General features: G+C 38.8%; 2 protein-coding genes across 6 annotated transcripts in view; both read right to left on the reverse strand.

Moving 5' to 3' along the window:
* The window catches only part of spire1a (spire-type actin nucleation factor 1a), a 30,709-nt gene extending 13,041 nt beyond the window's left edge, over window positions 1-17,668 (reverse strand). For 3 of the 5 annotated variants that reach the window (XM_081612337.1, XM_008421974.3, XM_081612336.1), the window contains exons 1-4: window positions 17,161-17,667; window positions 13,220-13,251; window positions 2,295-2,564; window positions 446-571 (exon numbers count right to left, since the gene is read on the reverse strand). In XM_081612337.1, the coding sequence (XP_081468463.1) occupies window positions 446-571; window positions 2,295-2,564; window positions 13,220-13,251; window positions 17,161-17,503 (771 nt within the window). In that variant the 5' untranslated portion in view covers window positions 17,504-17,667. Of the gene's footprint in view, window positions 1-445; window positions 572-2,294; window positions 2,565-13,219; window positions 13,252-17,160 lie in introns of all 5 variants that reach the window. The other 2 variants (XM_008421973.3, XM_008421971.3) reach the window with 1 other exon arrangement.
* A 1,300-nt stretch (window positions 17,669-18,968) lies between these two features.
* On the reverse strand, window positions 18,969-21,752 carry LOC103472368 (uncharacterized). Its single transcript, XM_008421975.3, has 3 exons — window positions 21,345-21,752; window positions 21,026-21,168; window positions 18,969-20,132 (listed from the first exon to the last, which is right to left on the reverse strand). The coding sequence occupies exons 1-3, from the start codon at window positions 21,481-21,483 to the stop codon at window positions 20,007-20,009; spliced, it is 408 nt and encodes a 135-aa protein (XP_008420197.1). The 5' UTR covers window positions 21,484-21,752; the 3' UTR covers window positions 18,969-20,006.
* Between the last annotated feature and the right edge of the window lie 508 nt (window positions 21,753-22,260).

The raw sequence follows: 22,260 nt of genomic DNA on the forward strand, positions 1-22,260 counted from the left end.
ATGATCCGATTGCCTTTTATGACACCGTTTAACGTGCCTCTAATAAATCTGCTGTGCGAGCTACTCTCAGTTTTGTTTTTAAAAATGTCAGTGATTTCACACACTTAACCTTCACATTCTGTCATTTTAAAGTAAAATGTTTTTAAAGTAAAAAAAAAATTTCCTTTTTCAAATTCTCAACTTCACTTTGACTTATTAGAAAGATAAAACAATCTGACTAAGCTGAGCTGAAGTTTTAAATACATGTATTACCTTTGCACACGGTCCCTCCAAATTTTTTCAGATCAAACTATAGTTTTTTACCTTCAATTTGGGGAACTACGTTTTTTTTCCCCATATTTATTTCCAGCTCTTATAGCTCTTAATTTTTACATCTGTAATGGAAAGATGTGACCAAGTGGTAAAACATGTCAAAATGGTCTGCTAATGTCAAGATTTTTCTCACCTCCTTGGCGCATCTTATCTTCTCCAGAAACGTGTGAAGTTCCCTTGTCTCGGCATAAAGAGCTCGGCACACGGCCAGGTAATGGTTCGGAGCATCAGATGGGCTGGGCAGATGGGAAGAACATATCTACAGAAGAAAAGGAGACAAAACAGTCGATGACCAAAAGCTTTTCTGAGCTCATTTACATGTATACATCTCTTAAAAAATACTAAATAATGTATTCTCATTGTTATAATATAATACAACTGAGCATTTCATAGAAAGAATCAGTGACTTATTTTATTTTATTGTATTTTTTATTTTTTTTTTAGTTTCTGACTTGCAGATTCAGTTTTTTTCCAATACAAATTTCTTTTCAAAGCGCTGTAACATATACAGATTCATTAACATTTATTAGGTTTGAGAAAAAAGGACCACAAATGAAAAAATAAAGTGTTTCAAGATCCTTAATAGAAGTAAATGTTTTACGTTTACCAGAATGTTACAAAATTAACCCCATTATGCATCAAAGCAAATGTGCATAAAAGACCAGAGTTAATCAAGAGGCAGCTGATTGGTCTGTCAACCAGCACCGGTAGGGACACCTACCAAGTCAGGTAGGAAGACGTTTTTATTCCTAACAACAAGCTGACAACGTCACTGAAACCACAACACTGAAAAAAAAGAGCAAAAATATCCAAGGTGAACCTGATGATCCAGTTAGTGAACCGATGTCTGACTAGCTCTTCCCGCACACCATTTATGGCTGTCCCCTTTTGACATATTTCAGAACAAAAGTCAACTGCTAGAGAAAATACATGTCACCAAATTATGTCCCAGTGAACAAAGACCAGGACCAGATGAATGACATTGCTCTGCTGTTTGTCTGATGGGCGTGACCGGGAGTATCAGCAGCCAAACATGGCTGCATCAAGTGTGCTGTTTGCACAAAAAACAATTATCAGGTCATAGGTGCTTTTTTCTGACTCCTGCTCCTTTTACTTTATTGTAACCCTGGTATTTAATTAGAATTTCTTTTTTTATTTTAATCTTCATTTATTAATTTATCTCTAAAAAAACAAAAAAAAAACAAAACAGGGTGTTTACGTAGCTTTACTGCTTTGTATACCCAGGAGTACTTGTGGACCTTACGGTGTGACGACTCCCAACGGGGATTTATTTACACCTGGAGTGTGACGTGCTGCTGCTCTGCTCTGTTCACAACTTTAACAACTTTAAATGTAAGTACAAGGTGGAGGACGCACATGGCCAAAATGAACATAAAGAGTCTTTTATAGAAGCTGCATATTTACATACTTTTGCTTTATAATAATAAGTAGGCGTGCCTTTTCACTCTTATAAATTGACAAACATCAATGGCACAAGCACAACAAGACATTTTTAGGCTAATTATAGAAGTGTGAGGATTCTCTTACCCACGGGAAATAGCAAACAAACAGCTTTCTTATGACTTAACATCAATACCTGCATCAGATCAGTCCACAAGCAAGAAGGTCAGCTGCTACATGTCAGCGTTAATCAACAGAAAGCTATTTAAATTTATTTTCAATAGCTCAATTGTACTTACTGCAGTGCAGCCAAAGGAGCACTGCCTTTTAAGGTCAAATGAAAACAAAAAGCTTCTGTGCCTTGGAAAAAATGTATAAAAAGTTCCCAGCTTTCCCAATTAGTATTTGTATTATTATGGTGAACATTCAATGGCTAGTTGTGCATAACCTGAAATTTTGCAGAGCTTCTACAAAGCTAATATTTAGGTGATATCAATAGGTCCAAATTGACTGAACAAGAGGCCTGCGGTGGAGGAACAAAATTCACCTGTCGATACGATTTTTAGAAATTCTCAACTCACCAAGAGAACGTCTCTGTAGCTCTTGATGCTGCTCACTTCGCTGGCAGAGGAAACAGAGTCGAGTTCTTCATCCCCGTCATCTTCCTCACACTCGTCTTCCTCCTCGGTGGCCTCGTAGCCCTCGTCAGGACAAGGGTCGGTCTCAGTTTTCTGCGTGTTGGTCATCATGTCAATCAGTCGTTCCAATGGCGGGCTGAGCTCTCGCTCTTCGTTCTCTTTGAGGCCATAATCCAGAGCTTTGTAGATCATGACACCCAGGGAGTAAATAACCTACAAAAGGATGTTGGAAGAAATTATTTTACTGAAGAAAATGTTAATTTTTTTTTTCTGAATGTCAACTTTATTCACAAGAGCACATCTCATTAGTGTAATTCAGTAATTTCCTGTTTGCCTGCTGTGAAGTACTCCACTACTACTACGATCTTTAAAGCTGACAACACAGTTTTACGTTTCGTCCCGTCTGCAAACCCTCATGGAATAATCTCACTGAGAGCAAACAGAGCTCCACCACCTACAACAAACAGAGAGCGTCTGCAGAGTTAAGGCCACGGATCATGTCCTCAAACCCAAACTTAAAATAAAAGGCACCCACGTCCCTCTAAATTTGCTCATACTAGCACTGCTTCCTCTCATTAATGAGAGAGGAATGACCCGTCCATCTGCAGCATGTTTAAATTCTTCCTAATGTCTTAAACCACCAGCAGACAAAGCTGTTCTTTTACTCCAGCAGGTCCAGTTGGCTCGCTGTGCCGTGTCCTCCCCCGACGTCAACTTTAACCAAGTTATGTATTAATCTGCAATGGCCTTCAAATAAGCTTGGAAAAATCGGTTAATTTATTCTCCAAAATATTTTGGTCCAGGTTGTCTATTATGGGGATTTTTTTTTATTCCCTTGTGTTGAAATCTTAACAAAATTGTATTTTTCACAGGTGAAGATACTTAAAGTTTCACGACTTATCGACAATTTTATTTTGCCAATTATTGATGACTCCAGTCTTGCATATTAACCCACCACCCAAAATAATAATAATAAAAAAAAACAATCTGGCTTTTTAAATGTTTAAAATTTCTGAAAATCTGTGAATATGTATTACGCAGGGTGTGAACTGAAACTAAAAACCACAAATTTCATTAATATAATATTTCCACAGTAATCTTTAAAAAAAATAGTTCATGTTGGTGACAGTGAAGCAATTGTTTTATAAGAGACTTTACTCAAAAACAAACATGAATCAGAATCAATGTTGCTGTCAGATTTTAACACTCCCTAGTCTGGATGTCTAGAGAAAAAAAATCACCTTTATCAATAAAATGGGCGTTTAAAATGACAAAAACGGAAAGAATTTTAGATATGTGAGGACATTCTTAAATGGCAATAACGGCATTTATGAAAAAAACGAAAGTATGCCGACACATAATATTTTGAATAATCTGTGAAAGAGCAATTTTTTGTCTCCGAGGGACCCAGGTGGAACTCATATCCAACGGATAAATGACTCAATCTTTATGTTTTCTTTCCATAGCCGTTTAATACAGCATTCTTACGCGGCCTGTTTGGCAGAGAAGTGCTGCTCGAAGGGGGAGGTACCCAAACAAAACGCAGCGCTGCATGTGGGCGAAGCTTTCAGGGGAACAGCACAGCACCTGCCAGGAGTCTGGGAGTGTGCTGGTAAAGACAAGGGCGTTGACTGAGCCTGTGCAAAATCATTAACTTCAACAGCAGAGAAGAGGGCGTTTCTCATAACTCGCTCTGCAAACCACAAAGCTTAAATATGAGTTCTGTCGAGTAACACAGAGCGTTTGTTGGACTGATAAGGGTTCAGATGTTGCAAAACAAGCACGTTCTCTCAGTTATTTAATGAAATAGTTCATTCTTAATAATAATTATTGTCTGAAAGTTACTAGCCATAACCCTAAATATCTCAACATACATTGTCAAAGCAGCATAAACCGATTAAAATGTTTTCCTTCATCGAATTGCAATGTTGTCCTTTTTCTTCAAAGATATATCCTAATTTTGATCATGACTTTTATGTAAAAGAAAAAGATAAAAGTTGTAATAGTGTGCATTTATCTGTATGTGTTTTCAGTAGCTCAGGAACTTGAATACTGGTGGCTAAAATATTAAACTGAAATTGGGATTTAGCAAATCAACAACAAAGGAATTAATTTAATGTTATTTCAGCACAAAAACAGAACTGATCTTCACAAAACATAAAGCATAAAAATCAAAAACAAATTTTCCATACTCATTGTTTCCATGATACGTATCCATTCTTAAAACAACCTGGAATAACAATTACGTAAGTAATTGTTATTCCAGAGACAAACCGTAATTAAAACAAAAAACTTGTTTCCAAGGGAAAGAGGTCGGAACATTTCTGTAAAAAGTGGCCTAAATATTTTCACTATTCAAATCTATAGAATGTTTTTGTTACTTTGAACAACGTAGGCTAACTGGTATTTTCCTAAAGAAAAATGGGTGTGAACTCAGGAGCAACGTTATTTATTTTCAGATTCACTTTTTTCAGTAGAAACTGAAACAAACAAGGGAACTAATCCAGGTGCATCAAGCACTCCTACATGTTTTTGGTGCAATATCTGTCAAATATAGCAGGTAAGAAAACAAAGAGGAACATAAGCAAATATTAGGAGAATTCAAAAACTTTTTTTTGAGTCAACAAAATGGAAAAAGCTGCACAAACTTTCTGCTCCTGCTCTTCCTGGTGTTACGCTGTTATTATTTATCCGCCGTCGCAGAGTACGGCCGATAATCCTGTTCCAAGCCCAAAACAAATATCCTATTGCTTACTGCCTTGTTATGTAACATCATAATCCATCTGCAGGACATCATGCGCCGAAGCAGGCAGGCAGACAGGCGAGAGGAGGATGATAGTTACAGACAGCAAAAAGGGGGCTTTCATTTAACCCCGACAACAAACCAAACAACTAAAGAAGTCTTACTTTTGTAATTCAAAAAACAGGACTTGCAAAATTTCATTCACTCTGAACTTTTTCACATTTTGTCCCATCACAACCACAAACTCCAAAGTACTTCATTGGAATTTATGTGAGAGACCAACAAACATGGTTCACAGCTGTGGAAGTACAGAAAAAAACACTTAATAAATTTCAAGACTTTTTTTTTACAAAAAGAAGTCAGATGTGTGTGCATTTGTATTCACCTTTTTAGGGATTGTGGGAAACTTTTACCAGGACTTTCAACAATGGTTTTATTTTTCCATAAAGGGCATTGATTTATTGCTGTATTATTATATTTTTAGAGTGTATAATGAATAATTGTCCTGTCAGATGGGGTTAATACTAGGGCTGGGTAATATTTTGAATGTATCATTATCACAATATCAGTGACTAATCAGAGTGCAATTGATGGCTAATATATTCTGTTATGAAAGTGCAATTTAAATGCTAATCTAATATTTAGCTGGTTAGTCTTACAGCAGCAGATGTACAAAATGCAAAAGTGCTGACAGCACAAATGAGAAAGAGGAATGAAGGAATCAGGCATATTTCACAACTGATATCATTATCATAATATTTGCACACATTAACACCACTGCAAAATTCTCTCATATTTGTATTATTATATGAAATATGAGAGAATTTTGCAGTTGCTTATATTGTTGTTCTCAATGTCTACACCCAACGCCTAACAAAAAGGTTTTTTTTTTTTTTTTTTGTTGCATCTGTTTAAGCTTGTAGTTGAAACCATGGCAGCATCAGTTTATTTATTGGTGCCACAACTGAAGCTTGTGGAAAAATAAAACGTTGGTGTTGAGCAAGCAGTTGCACTAGAACCAGCTTCATGGAAAAACCCCAAAGCTGCTTCTCTGCTTAATGCTCCGCTCACCCAGTCAGGCAGTTCAAGTGGACAGCCACGTATTGGTGAGTTTGCAGTTGCGCCATACTCTTTCCATTTTTAGGTGATAAGACAGCTCATTTATTTATGCAATGTTCAGAGTTTGAAATATTATTGTATAAGCTAACCCTGCTTTAAACCTACCCAGAACTTTCTTCTTGACCTGTCTGCTGTGTTCCTTGGTCTTCATGATGCTGTTTGTTCACTAAATACACTAGCAAATCTTTAAGGCTTTCATAAAACACCAGTAAGTCCACGGAGATTAAAGTTACTCACTTCTGAAGACAACAGATTGCATCGCATTTTATTTAGAAGTTTAAAGGTAAAGATGAATGCAGTCCAAACTTTTCAGATTTTTAATCCTTAAAATAAAGATTAAAAAAAAGAACATAGAGGAATCATTTTCTTTCCATTTCACTTGTTGTCTACTTTGTATTGGCCTGTCACATAAAATCCTCAAAAATGTTTGCACCAAAATTTGGAAAAGTTGAAGGGGTGCCAATACTTTTCGAAGGCACTGTAAATTGCTTAAAAACAAAATACTACTAACATAACTCCTTCAACTAGTTGCTAATGGAACAACACCACGTCTGCCTGAGTTCGTTGTGTGACATTAAATGTAAGAAGGAGTGAAGAAAAATTATTTTCCCAGCACCCAATCTGAGTGAAGGATGGAGCAGGAAGGTTATTGAAGTGTGTTTTAATCACTCGTCTCAATCTTATATAAAGACATCTGACTTACAGGAATGAGACAGGAAGTGAAGGCAGAGGAGGGAGCAGAAGGAAGAAGGAAGAAGGAAGCACGGAGGCGAGGCGGGCAAATATGTATATGATGAAAGCCTGGGTTGTAAAAGGTATGTGGAGAATATTCTGTGGAAAAACCACAATATGAAACTACGACGCGTCGAGCTGAGGTTGATTCCTAATGATGATGATGATGATGATGAAGAACATTCACAACTGCAGGTAGTGCAGGACATCTCCCACTTTTTAAATGCTTCTTAGGCAATGCGGCAGGATGAGTCATAGGAGCACCGGGTTCCTGAACCCACAAAGTTCAGGAAAAGGTCAAGCATCAAACAAAATGCAGTCAGAACGTCCTGCAGCTTCCCTCAAAGACGACTCGCCTCGCAGCCTGCCATGGGGGAGTCACAGTTTTAGGAAGAAGGTAGCAATATCAAGCGAAAGTATTCTTGACATTCAACAATAGGGTGCTTTTTATTTAAGAATCCTCTTTGTCTGGGTCCTGGGATATTTCCTGGTGAAGCGATGATGAATAGTAGTGGAATGTTCTGCTTATGAAAGACTTTATTCTCCTGAAGAAAAAGATGAGCTTAAACGTGATCCGTTGACCTATAAGCTCAATAATGACATGTTTTCATAAAAACATGTCAGAGTTTTCATGAAAATGAACTATGAATGGGCTACAGCATAATATAGTATTTTTTTATGTTTATTGATACTTGATTTAATATTCGGCTGCACAGTGGCACAGTTGGTAGAGCTGTTGCCTTGCAGCAAGAAGGTTCTGGGGTCTTTCTGCATGGAGTTTGCATGTTCTCCCTGTGCATGCGTGGGTTTTCTCCGAGTACAAGAACATGACCGTCAGGTTAATTGGCCCCTCCAAATTGTCCCTAGGTGTGAGTGTGTGTGTGCATGGTTGTTTGTCCTGTCTGTCTCTGTGTTGCCCTGTGACAGACTGGCGACCTGTCCAGGGTGACCCCGCCTCTCGCCCGCAACGTTAGCTGGAGATAGGCACCAGCAACCCTCCCGACCCCACTAAGGGACAAGGGTGTAAAGAAGATGGATGGATGATTTAACATTTAATGATTAGGTTGTTAATATAGTTTGTGTTCAGTAAACGTTTTTTAAGATAAACTGTGAATTGATAGTCTCGGTTTGAATTTCTTACTCCCACAGTGAAGTCAAACTTATCTTTTGGTTTAATTATTAACTTTGCTTATAGTTTGCAATGTTAACACAGATAATGTAGATAAATTCAGAATATCTTACTAGGTAAATATGCATCTGGATGTACTTCATAAATGATCTCCAGACATTTGTTCAGGATTTCCTTCTTGTAAACTATTAATTAATTGACTTTATAGCTGTATTACTTTGTGTGGATCCCAATTTACCTCATAGCTGCAAAAGCCAAGAAAATACTCTATGACATACAGTAGAAACTGTATATAACTGGGTAAAAATTAATCCTTCCTGCCTGACCTGCCGATTCCAATTTTGGCTGATAGATTTTTTTGTTTATAACTGTCAGGTATTATAAAGTAACAACACATCTTCAATGTTCCAATTGTATATTGAAAACCATTGAGCTATATCAATGAAACAGTACAGACATCTGCCAGCCCTCTGTCACCACCAGATTCGGTCCTGGTCTGGTTGGTGACCTGGCAAACAATCCCGCTGTCACCTTCTGATGAGATACCGCCCTGGGAGGTTGCCCATGTCGTCCAAACCAGAAACAACCACTGAGACCAGTATCTGATTTTCAGACATTTCAGCGGTAGATAAGCTTGGTTAGTAAGATCAGTTTCTCTTGTTGGTATCAGCCGAGCGCAGATGACCCAAAATTAAGAAAATTGGTGCCAATCAATCAGTGCATCTCTGTAAAATTTACTTCTATTTGTCAGGAACCATTTACCTATGGGTAAAGAACAGCTCTTCACAGAAATCCATACCAATGAGACCTCTCATGTTTTCAGTATGAGAATAAGCTTTTAAACATCGTCTAATCCTAACGCTAACACCATCTAGAAACTAGAACCAGCTTGCATGCCAGCCTTTGAACATCCGATGTGTCTGACACCAGGTTGTCGGTGTCAACTGTGGTGTGTCTAAACGCCAGCACACCTTTTCATTTGAATGCCTCTCTTTGACGTCCTAATATGCACAAGCACAAAGGCTCTCATTCCCTCTAGGCACCTTCAAGACTAAAAGTTATTTAGCACAAAACATGCTTTGTTCACAACCTGTTCACAAAATATTTTTTAGTTATTTAAAAGCAGACTAATTTAATTGATTTAAAAAAAAAAATAACTTCAGCAGATATACAATTTCTAGAACCGGGATAACATCACCACACGTTACTATCGTTTGAGTTCACGGAGCAGCCAGATGAGCAACCTCCGGTATTTGCTGCAGCAGTAGAGCAAAGCCATCGCAACACAGACAGTTACATAACAGCAGCTGAGAGGGCGTCCACTGCGGGGAGCGGATGCTCTGCCTCCCGTCCTCTGCCGTAGTTCTTGGCGGGACAGAAACGGTCAGAAACCGTTGAGCTTGCAGACATCTATGAAGTCAACTGGAAACTGCTGAGGTCTGGGAACACGTCTACGTCAAACAGTCCGTTCTGATGTTTCAGGGGATAGTTTCTGTACGTCACCACAGCGCTGCTGACAGAACAAAAGCGGATCCTTTGGCCAGAGCTTCAGAGAAACTGTTAATAGAGCTGTTTGAGACTAAATACAAAGGCCCACTTATTTGCTGGCATTCCTAGTAAAGACCTGTAAATAGCCATAAAATCATTTATCAAATCAAAACAGCAGAACATGTGTTGATTTTCATAAATCAAAATCGGCTACAAGAAAAACGCCATTTATGTCAAGTAGGCCATATTTATGACATTTGTTCAAAAGTTTAGAATAACTGAAACTGTGAGAACCAAGGCTGGAAGATTACCCAAATTTACCTCATAGCGAGATGATGAGAGGTTAAACAAATCTCCAAAGTTCACAGTTAGAGAACTGTGATGTGTGGCTTCTTGGGATCACACATTTTATCAGCTTATTTTAGGGCTTCTACACACATCTTTTACCAGAGGTGCAAATGCCTGCAGAAAGTGATGCGTGCAATCAATTTACACTCCTGAGGAGGAAACTGAAATCATCTCTCTGCTCTGGCAGCGTCAGGAGAAATAAAGATGAGAAGATCTCTTCAGTTCAGGATGAAGCCGTAGTTAAATAGTTACAAAAAAAATCCGTAATAGGCCCCCCTGTCAGATGGTGCTTTCTGTGAATGTTTATGTATGGGCGGAAATATCGCTCCCGGGTCCGTTATAGGGGGGCCAGCTTTTAAGCAAAGCCATCAGTGTCACAAAAATCAATGGATTGATTTGGTTAAAAAGTAGAGTGTAACCTAATGAGGTTACTGGTTCATGTCAGGGAGAGGGAGATATATAGAGAAACAGACGAGTTTATCTATTATGTAAACAAGGGGAAAATGATTAGCCTTTAGCAAGACATGAAAGGGCACAGCAACAGGTGAGGGAGGGGCAGCACTGCCCCAGGGAAAATTCTCTGGTCTGTTTTTAGATTTACTTTAAGAACAATATGAAGGAAATCCTAACTGTTTGTATTACGTTTTATAGCGTAGGCATACCTTAATACCAGTAACTGACTCATGTCTAGGAGAGAAAAACAAGGAAAAAAAATCTGTTTCTTCTTCTTTTTAGAAAATAGCGCAGTCTGGCATCACAGCTGACGAGCATGACAGACAGTCTTTGTGGCGACGGAGGTCACAGCTGGCAGCGGGAGCCGTCCAGAAACCTCACATGCAGTCACTGTTCCACCAGCTGCAGTTCTGGCTCACTCAGTCTCCGCTAACCAGTGAAATATGTCGACTTTAATACGATTTCTAAACATTCTCCTGAGTTAATCTGGAATACATGAGCCACTTAATGTAAAACTCAGACGTTTAGCATCCGTTTCTGATTTTTTTGGATTCACCTCAAGTGTGTTGGTGGAAAACTAACAGTGTTTGCCTCAAAGTAAATTTTAGGGACCTCAGCGTTTCTGGTAAACTGAAATGCCAGTAATAGGATGCTAGAGCTAATCACACCTTAATCTTCAACTGAGAACAAACTAGGTTAAGCTTGTTTTGTCTGAGCCTCAGAAGAAGAGGCAAGGTACATCATAATGCAGCCCCTTTGCCTCAAAAAAAACCTCAAAATTACTTTAGTGTCTGTAAAAACTTATGCAGTAATATAGAAATACTATTGAGTAAATCAACTCTATACAGTTAAAGACAAGCTGAGGAATGAGAAAGAGAGACACCAGCTGACTCACCCTCACCAGAGTCCAGAAACATAACAAGCGAGACCAAACATAAGGAATGGCCAGTTCTGCACCAGTAGGCGAGGCAATGCCGTGAGAACGGCTGGATGTTACTAATTTTCCCTAATTGATAAGGAAGTAGCATCAGGGAAAAGTGCAAGGGAAGATTTCCGGCTTCAGTTATTCAGCAAACACATTAGGAGAGAAAAAAAAACACATACACTTGACAAGAATATTAACTTTGAATTGAAGCAATCTGAATGAAGAACACAAGTTTGCACCTCTTGGAGGCTAAATACCGTAATAAAATTGAAAGTAATTGCCAGTGACCTAAAATGAAAACTTAAAGATAGACAAAGTGTCTGAGTGACTAATTTTGTCCAGCACAGTCTCTATACCACCCACCTCTGCACACTGCCAGTCATCTGACTTTTTTTACAAATTGGACAAAGACATACTTAACAACTTGGGATTATTTCTAATAAGTAAGAACATGAAGGGTTGGGTTAAAACCGAAGGAACACCACCCATTATTACACTAGAAAGGTAACACTGTTTCAAATCTACAGCTGGCAAGAGACAAGCTGCTTGACTAACACCAATCAGATCACACCATTTACAAATGGTATTGCTATTATACTTTATCCCTTAAATTTTTATGTTGTTACCCTAATAAGTTTCTTATATTGCAGGAATCTCATCCCAGCCCACGTCTTGCTGTAGCTTTTTTGTGTGAGTGTTTGTAGATGTTTTTGGATCTTCCAAATACATTCTATTCTGTTTCTTTTTGTTTTCCATATTCACAATCAACTACGGTGTTTATTCCCACCATCTTTATACACTTTTTGTGAACTCCACCTACGCTTAAGCTGTAGCGCTGAAAAATAAAAATACATTTTTTACAGACAGACAGGTGGTGTCCTGAGGTTTCAACTGCACTATTGACTTTGTTGCGACTGTCACGGTATCCTACGGCTTAAACCTGCCTTTGTGCAAGGTGTTATTTCCAAGTAAGAAAAGACAAAACAAACACACCCCGTCACTGAAACACGGCGTAAGCAAAACCAAACATGCAAGGATGCAAGGAGCGGATCCTTGTTTTGACCAGCTGAGACATTTACTTCAAACCAACTATCGCAACGCCAACAAGGGGATGACAGCCATGTTAGGCTTTTTGACCAAAGTGCTTAAGATAAAAAATAATTTAAAAAACAAAGAAAAACACAGTACCGAGCAAAACTAAACAAGCTGAAAAGTTCTATGCTAATTGGTCATCAGCTGAGGTAGCAACAATCAGGCGAAAAAAAAACATCATCATACCGTACATACCAGGCATCACATGGAATGCAAACAGAAAGGACAGTGAAAACACTGCAAGTCGAGAGACGACAGTGTAATTAATCTGTGTGAACAGCATGAAGCACTGAAAGACTTCATCCTCCAATAAAACTAAACTTCATTTGCACTCAAGAAAAAAAATATGCATGACTTTTTTTGAGATATAATTTTTTTTAAATACAGAAATATAAACAAGATAATTATCCTTTCAAAAGATGATACATGGATAGTGAGGGGTTTTTTTTGTATAGACTAATAGAGAAAAAAAAACTGAGAAAGCAAATATCCCATCTGTGCACATGTACACATTCCAAAAACAATAGCAGTCTGCAGACCAGATAATTCGCTTTTTCTTTTGTTTTGTTTTTTTCCAGCACCGATGATCACGAGGAATTCAGCATCTCCTCACTTTGACTCGGCAGAGGGTTTCATGTTTTTCTTTACACCCGGTGAAGGTAATATAATAACGCAGGGCACATACCAGCTTATTTCTTGCATAACTTCTCGGTAAAGGTGCTTTGTATATTTGAAGCAAAAACAAGCGGTAGCGAAACAGCGGGAGGAAGTGGAGCTAATTGGAGGCAGCCTGCACAATGCTCCAACCTGCATGAATGAAGAGACTGATGTTAACTCACCTCTATTGACGTGCACGCCGACTGGTACTCATCTGTAATGAAAAAGCAGAAAAGGAAGATTATTCACATTTAGTCAACGAAGCGGGTTGTTTATTGTGCATGTAGCTGCTTGTAACCCACCGCGAGGCAGATACACCATCTGAATTATTTATGTGGAGGTATACTGGACAGTTATGAAATGTATAACCACATAGCCACGAGTGAATAAGCGATTACGTTTTAGCTGTAGATAAAGCAGAAAACAGAAATCCAATCTTGCTAATGGAAAACATTCTCAAAATGTAAAACCAAATTCAAGAAAAACACAATAGGTTGGCCTCTGGCTGAAACAAGAGAGCGGGTTGATCATTACCTACGCGCTAATTTAAGGTGTGTTCAGATGAACCAGCTTTTCACTAGAGATAGAGATCTGACCAAAGTATCAAGGAGAGAGTGAAAGAGCTCAGAGGATAAAGTGCGGATGACGTGATGTCACTGCGCACACTAATGCAGTGCAGCAATAAATCGGTGCATATAAATGACACATTTTGTGAAGATGCCCATTTTATTGGAGACTATCATCCACTATAGCTGATCAAGGAGAAATTACATTCTTGGTTCACCGAAAACAAACAAAAGAAAAAAAAGGTTAAGATTTTGACTTTCGCTGGTGCATAAATTTGACATAAGAGAATCTTGTTATTCTGTTAACTCCGATTCAAAATGGGAAAGAGAAGAGAAATTCATTCAAATAAGGCAGATCTGTGCTAAAAGATTGTAGAAAATTGTAGAAAGAAAAAATAAAGTTTGAAACCATCTAACATGCCGACAGATTAGAAACACAGAAATTGTTCAACCATCACATAAATAAATATGTGGAGTTTGTAGTCCAGCTGTGTGCATGAACAATGAATGAAAATGTGGGAAAGCACTTTATACTCAATAAGTATGGTGATGGAACTGTAATGATGTTTGCAGGATCTTATTGCTAACTAAGGTTTTAACATTAATATTCACAGATGATGACGTTCTGTTGGTATCTTCAAAACTTCACATTAAAATAAACCAAGTAACTAAATTAATTCTCAATTATTTATGCTTATGTTGTTGTTAAGTCACAAACAAATGGACGCACAAGTAGAATCTTTAATTTGCAGTTTGCGGACAAATTTTCTCACATTCTCCATGTGAATTGATGCATTTGCAAATGTAGCATCTCTCTCATCCATTCAGCGAAAAAAATATGACCTAGTTTTTAAAACTGTGTAGCTCTTTGTCCTGTCGGCTATTTGTCCCAGGCAGGTCTGTGATCAGAGCACCGTCAACAGGGTTTTCAGTTCTCTTAGAAAGTTTCCACGTTTTGCCACATTGCGTCCACATATTCAATGCATTTTTAGGAGATTTTACGCTACGAACTTACAACACAAGGTAGGGCAAATTCACGTCTTTTCCATTAACCGTGCAGAGGACACGACAAAGATGTTAAAGACGAAAATCGAACACGGAAATTTTCATCTTGTGGCGAAAATTAGCATTAATATGATCTCTCTTAGGCGAGACATGGTGGTGGTAGCATCATCGTGTAGAGGAGATGCTTTATTTTTCAGCAAAAAAATAAATAAATAAATAAAAAATCCCACAAAGAATTTCTACAAGGCCACACTTTTCAGATAGCATTTTATATTGATCCACTGCATAAAATGCCAATAAAATACATTGACGTCTGTGGTTGTACCATGTGAGAATGTGAAAAACTTGAAGGGCTATGAATGTTTTTGCTAAGCACTCTGAGGGACATCTTAACACAAGATAATATCAGCAGAAACCACCAGGCTTAGGGTTGGTTTTCTGGGAGCTTTTCCAAATCCCACCACCTTGTCAGTGACTCATGCGCAGGTTGCAAAAACATTGAGTTTCAGATGAATTGCAAGCTGCTTCTTCTTCTTGCTACTAGAGACTTAATAGGTCTCACATCCCTCTCATCACTAGGCCTAATGAGAGTCAGAACAGAGCCCTGAAATACCCCAGCCGCAAGCTAAAGGAGTCAAAAAGACTCCCCACAAAATCTCCAAACTTAATGTACTAAGAGCTCTAAAGCCTGTGCTTCCAGTCATCGCTTTCAGTTCTATTTTTGGGTAGAGCAAAGACGCTCAAATGCACACACTGAATCTGTTTGTTCTGTGGCAATCAGCGCCGAACACGGCAGTACAAGAAGCCGGACTTTAAGAGGCTGGAAAGAAGGAGGGATGCGACGAAGAGGGAAGGAGAAAATCAGAAAGGGCATGTGGCAAATATGTTCCCAAGAAGGATGAGACAGAAGCCCAGAGCCTAAAGCTGTCATGACAAACAGGCGTCCACCTCCTTCCACACCCAGTTTTATCGCTCACATATTCGTGGAATGCAGATACAAAGCCCCAAGGCTTTGACGCATTGAGCACACCTGCTAACACACCTGAGCTGCTTCGATACCAAACCCAGTAGATGAAAGAAAATGACATCAGCAGACCTTTTGTGATGATTTTCCCACTTCTAGATCTAATACCAGTGGGATTTGTTAATTAAAATGCTCTGAGATCAACCTAACTATCATTATTTTCTCAACCGGCAATGCCTTGATTCTTTAAAAAAAAAAAAAGAAGTAAATGTGTGTTTTCAACAAGGTGACAGTTAATACATGGCAAGTAAATTGATAGTAGAACTAATGGGAATGGGCCTGGGAGGCGTTCTCTTTCACATGCGGCAAACAAGGGAGTCGGTTTTTCATATATTTACTTTTAAAAAGTAAAAAGCGGTTTAAAGTTTTAAAGACAGTTGATGGAAAAAAGAGATAACACTTATCTTTTAAACTGTCAGAGTGATACATTTGATGTCGCTTTAAGTCAACTTTCACCAATTAAAAAAAAATTCATTTTATTTCTCCTTGTTTCAATCAGTACTATTTTTCTACTTTTAATTTGGCAGTGTATTGATTTAAAATAACGGTATGACTACACTGTCCGACAATTGGAAGTTCTCTGAAAGTTTTTGTTCATCTGTAATATGGACAGATGGACATATTACAGATTTTTATAGCTTTTGTTTTGTTTTGTTTGTGTTACCATTTGTCATCACCTCATTTTTTGTATTCTGCAAAGTACCTGCTTTTGTCTTTGTGTTACATGAGAAGTGCTCTCACATAAACTTTACTGAATAAGCTGAATAAATGCCGAATGACGAATTAAACAATTCTTTACAACAGATTCAAATGTAAATTCAATTAAGCAATTTTTTTTTGCATAATCAAATCAATAATTTTTGATCACCAAGATTTAAATCTATAATATTTTTTGAACTTACTCCTCCATTTGCCCTGTGCTTTAAAGTTTCTTCAGGGATGTTTAAATCCCATTCTCCAGCTCAAATCTGTATCAACATTAATGATAACCCTGTTGGCAGCTATATGACTAATCTGTCCCTGGCTTCCAGCCAGTTTCTCTCCTGATGCAGGCTAAATTGCGTGGATATGGCCTTGAAACAAGGCGCTCTAACATTTTTGAATACATCACGTGGTTTAGTGTTTACTGAAGCTAACTGACCACTTTGGGCTTCAAACAGCCATTCATTCATCTGCAGCCTGCACCATCAAGCTGCCATATTCACTAAGATTGTAGTGGAAATACAACATTATGTTGTGCGAACTAAAGCTGAGTGTTAACATTTCAAAATACATATTTGCCTTAGATTCCCCGGCAGCTATTCGGTGGTCTATGGTTTATTATTAACAGCCGTATTAAGCGCATCTAAACACATTCACCACATGGCTGGAAGCAGACAACCACAACAATATGGCCTCTTTGTGGGGATGCTCCGTTCATTCGTTACGCTGGGGTGGATGTGGAGATTCGTTGAGATTCGGCCCTTGCATTTTACCTTGTTATCAGTGTAAAATAATCAGCTCGTCAGGTCGGGCCTGCTTTAGTTACCTTTGCAGCCTTCAAAGTGCAGCTTAACAGCCCCGTCTCTTCCGATCCTCACATTCCCAGGTCCATCGATCTTCCTCGGGTAGTCAACCGCCGAGGAGCCCGCTGCCTTGGATGAGCCTCTCCGTCTGTGTTTCTGCGCCAAAGTCCGACAGCACTGGTAGCACACTGCCCAGGCCTGTTCCTCGTTTATCGGCTGGCTGTACAGAGTCAGGATTTCATCCAGGGACAAGTCCTCGGATCCGTCTCCGCAGTCCATGCTCACGTCTCCGCGGTTCAAATTCCGAAGAACGGTCGGCGAAGAAGAAGACAACGTCCCCTCCTTACTCCCGGGTCGCTTAGCCATTTTCACACCATCCTTAACTTCCTAATACTAAGAAAGAATTACCGAAGAGTGAATGTCGGTAAATGGTTCTGTGTTACATAGTCAGTTTCTCTGAATCAGCTGGGGTCCGTCCAGTGACTCTGTGATGTGCGCTGACTGGAGTGACGGAGGAGAGCCAACCGTTCTGTGAACAGCTGCAGCCCTGCTGTCGGCCAGCGCCGCATGGTCCCTGCGCACTCCATGTTCCAGTTAACAGTAATGCCACAACGCAATAAATAAATATTTACATCCATTCATATATATGACGTATGTGTGTATGTAAAAAAATAAACAAATAAATAAATAAATAAAATCAATGTCGACGAAAATAATTAGCTAAACTAAATGAGCTAATTAGTTTAGCTTATTTCCTGAGCTAAACTAAAAGTCAAAAATGATAACACAATTAATTTGTTTAATAGTAAATGTGAAATAATGATTTAATAAATTATTCATGATATATATTTCAGCTTTCACTTAATAATTTAAAAGTCCCTTTAATTTAAATACTGAAGTAATAAAGGTTTTTTGCAAACAATGGGACTTTTTCCATGCATATTACAGGTTTATGCTAAACTAATTATTTATGAAGTTATTTCTATTTGTTGTTGTTTCAAAACTTTTGATATATCAAAAACATGCTTGTTTATTTATTTATTTATTATCATCTCCAAAAATGATACAGATAATCACAAATATATTTATTTACCTCAGTTTAATTTGAGAGGAGATGGAGGAAGGTTATTGTAATTATTGTAAATCTGTGGGACTTTTGGGCCTCAATGACTAAGTACATCACTAATCAATCTATCTATCAACTTTATACCTTTAGGTAGATTTGTGAGGTGACTTTCTTACGCACATCACCAAGGCTTCAAATAAAGAATATAAGCTATATTTCTACTCTAATCTTGGTAGATTGTTGTATATTTTCAAGAACACCAGTGTGTGGTTGCTTTCAAATAACTTTTGTATTTTGTATTTATCCCTATCCCTTAATTATCTAATGTTGCAGTCAGATGTTCAATTCTGGCTTACATCAGGTAAGGTATGTATAAACCACCTGGAACTTTCATTTTCCTTGTTTAAGACCGCTGTGTGAATTATGAGGAGAAAAAAATAGTCGCTGTCAGAAGTGTTGCCCTGTGATACTGAAACAAAAATAATTACCTTTATTTTATTTTATTTATTTTTTTCTCTGATGCTCCATTCAGGTGGTGACATCAAGATGTAAAATTGTTCTTATGTTTTTCTTTTCCGACATATATAATTTAGTTTTGTGACCAATGAACTTCAGATATGATACCGTTTTTGGAACGGTCTTATTAGACTGTTTCAAAACTTTGTTATATTTACTAATGTGACAAAGTTTGTTTTGAAACATAAGTACAGTGTGACCGAGTTAATAATAAAAACTCTTGGGAAGAACGAGGCATACCTTGTCAAGTCTGGCTGAAGTCATGACCAACAGATTGTCTTTTATTTACATTCATGCCCAGCTGAGCATCACAGCTTCCACTTGATTCTTGTAAACCTTCCGCAGCATCAGGTGTTCAACATCGCCATCTGCTGGCCAGTAATTTGGTTACCGCACTACCTCATCGCCTCCTGAGTTTATTTCATGAGTTCTTGTTATCTAAAATACTTTGAAGTCCAATGGCTAACCAGTATAATACAGATGTACACATGCAGATCAGTGTGAGCCCCAACAATGTTATACATTGCATTGTTGTAAATAATACCATATACCATTAAACACAAAATAGAGACTAAAAGAGAACCAGTACGGCACATTATACAGAACAAATATGGGGAAAAAATCAACAGTTTTGTTCAAATTAAGAGGAATTGTAGGCACATGCAGGTGTAGTTTTTTTGTTGTTGTTGTTTTTTATCTTGCAAAGGCTGAAGAAGAACATCTTCAGCATTCAAGCTTCAGACACCCCAATCTCAGCTCCTAAACAGCACTTTAAGGTTTTTTGTTTTTTATGAAAATTACTCACTGCACTGACTGGGCTTAAACAGCACACTCCAACAACAAAATATTTGCACAAAGAACAAAAGCAAATTCTTAAGGAAGCCCCGACACAGAGCACATCTGATGTGCAGATTGAGATTATTGTGTGCATATGGGGCCAATCTCTCCTTTTCAAATGTTGTATTTTTTTCTTCTTCTTCTTCTTAGAATTGTCTTAACACAGTGACACATTCCCTGACTGGTACTATGAGCATGGAGGAAAAAGCATGGTGTTTGGTTCCCACTCTCTTCCTCACACATGCAACAGCAATGCAGCATCTCGAGGTCTTTGGATGGAGACATAAGCAGGCGCCCTGTTAGGTGAATCGCTGCCTTGAGGGAGCCAGAGCGGCACAAAGTCACAAGCAAAGATCATCCGGACACGTCTGCAAGTCCTTGCCCTGCGGTGTGGTTAAATATTCTTGCAGCCCAGCTAATTTGCCTCCTAACAGTGTTGCAGCACTTTTTTCATCTCTCGTCGCAGGCGGTCTCCGGTTCAGGATCTCCAGGGCTGTTGACGCCGACAGGCTGGCCGTCCTTGGACAAAGCGCTGGCCTCCTTCGATGCTCTTCTTTTGGAGTCGCGAGTACTTTGCTGTGAAAAAGATTTTAAATATCACTTTGAGCCACACTAGGTAGCCAGAAGACAAAGATGACCAGAGTGAATCAATTCTGTTGCAGTGAATTTGTTTTAACTGATTGAATATCCACCCTTCAAACTAATTTGTACACTAGATAAAGATGCGTAAAAGCTTTAATATCTTGTTGGAGCAGCTTAGAAAAACATAATAAATTAGAATCCTCGTGCTTTCCTCCATTACTTTTACTTAGATTTTAAGCAAAAGAATAAGTGCATACTTGGAAAGTGGAAGGAAAATAGCCATTTTTTCCCACATTTTGCTAAATCTGAACATATATGACATGCACATGTATTTAGTTGCGTTTTACACTGATAATAAAATCTAGTGCACTCAATGGGCCTCATCTACTTGTATTACTGCTGCCCTACGCAAATCTCAGAGGCTAATGAGAGAACCATAGTGAACGAAAAACTTGCAGGAATCCTGATCTCTGCATTTAATCCAAAAATCCAGTGAGAGGATGTCTGGCCATCAGTTTGAGACATTAGCTTTAAGTGGATTTGATGCTGTTTTGTGATGTTAAGTAGGCAATTTATGCTTGAATGTAACTGAACTGAAACATGCCTGCAAAGGTAAGTGAGCCAAAACTTCATGCACAGAGAAATGAAAGACCCACTGTCAGTCACAAATGCCTGGTGGCCGAGGGTGACACACCTTGCTTTTTCACATAAGACCAGCTGGGGTGTAGATATCTTCCCTACACTAACTGAAATTATTATTTGAAAACTGCATTTTAGTTGACTCAGCACATCTTTGCCAGAAATTAAAATTTGTTTGCTAATCTTAAACATTGATGAGGTGTGACAGAAAAGCAAACGCAGAAGAAATATGTAAGAGGGAAAAGTACTTTTTCACAGCACTGTCCGTCAGTCAAGGAGCGCCTTGGTCTCCTCTGGTGATTGGAGCCATTGGCGGTGATGGCCTGCTTCCCACACTGGGTTCCTGTTGTCACCATCCTCTTCTCCTTCAGACCAGCCTCCACGGCTTTACCTTTAACAGAATAATAACACCAACAACAACAAAAATGAATAAAACATACGGCCCCGTGTCTTCTGTGAATAGTTGTGATTTGCATTTTGCACTTGAGTATAATTTTCCAGTCCACACGAAGTGGCTTTCAAGAGGCACTTGGCCTGCAAAGCGAGAGATCCGAGAATCCAACTTACTGTTCGGGACCGAGACGGGGGGTTCTACGTCCGTGTTCGTAAGCCATGTCGACTCTGTTTCTCTGGTCCAGCTCTCATGGTACCTCGGCTCGATTATCGCGTCCGCCCGACTCCCTCCACAACCCATCGAGAAAACCATCCACGGCAGGTGTAGCTGACGCTGACACGGTTAAAAGCGGGGGTGTGGAAACACAGTTCGGTTTTTCTCACAGCAGCAGCAGCATCCTTCACATCGGTTCAGTCCCTGTTTCTTCTTCCATCATCATCCTCATCAGTTGCTGCTGCTGCTGCTGCTGGTTGATGTTTCTCTCCACAGGCTGACAGCAGCTGACCAGCATCAACACACACACAGAGGTGTTGTGCGTCATCAGGAGAGGAGGGAGTTCACACTGCGCAGACTCAGAACTCTGATTGGCTCAGCTCAAGATGCTGCGAGCATCATCACTACGACGAGCGTCGTCATTATCATCGTGCAAACAAATACTACTCCGAATCTAAATTATTTAGCGGCGTTGAGAAAAAGTATTTGGAAGGGTTCACGACAAGTTTATGAAGCTACCAGGCTTCCCTGTTTGCTGTTTTGTTAATTTATCGCTAATAAGCTTCATACCGATTTGTCATATTTATGGGGTAAACACATGTAAAATGTTTTAAATTATTGCAAAAAGTGTGGTTAAATGTAGGGGGGTAAAAATCCCATGTGAGAATGTTTTTTTTAAATCAAATCCCTGCTGACACACTTATTTACACCTTTAACAATTTCCATGAAATTTATATACTGCAAGCATTTTTGTTATTTAGTTATTATTTTAATAGTTTACGGTGCCTGGATCTTATAACCATCCATCCATTTTCTTACACCCTTGTCCCTCAGTGGGGTCGGGAGGGTTGCTGGTGCCTATCTCCAGCTTGCAAC

Source organism: Poecilia reticulata, chromosome 11 (assembly GCF_904066995.2).
Source record: "Poecilia reticulata chromosome 11, P_reticulata-male-v2, whole genome shotgun sequence".
Classification (NCBI taxonomy): domain Eukaryota; kingdom Metazoa; phylum Chordata; class Actinopteri; order Cyprinodontiformes; family Poeciliidae; genus Poecilia; species Poecilia reticulata.

Coding starts and splice junctions, on each gene's coding strand:
- LOC103472368 (XM_008421975.3), bottom strand. CDS start 21,483: ATGGTTTTCTCGATGGGTTGTGGAGGGAGTCGGGCGGACGCGATAATC. Junction 21,169..21,344: donor CCCCGTCTCGGTCCCGAACA/GTAAGTTGGATT, acceptor ATTCTGTTAAAG/GTAAAGCCGTGGAGGCTGGT. Junction 20,133..21,025: donor ACGGACAGTGCTGTGAAAAA/GTACTTTTCCCT, acceptor TCTTTTTCACAG/CAAAGTACTCGCGACTCCAA.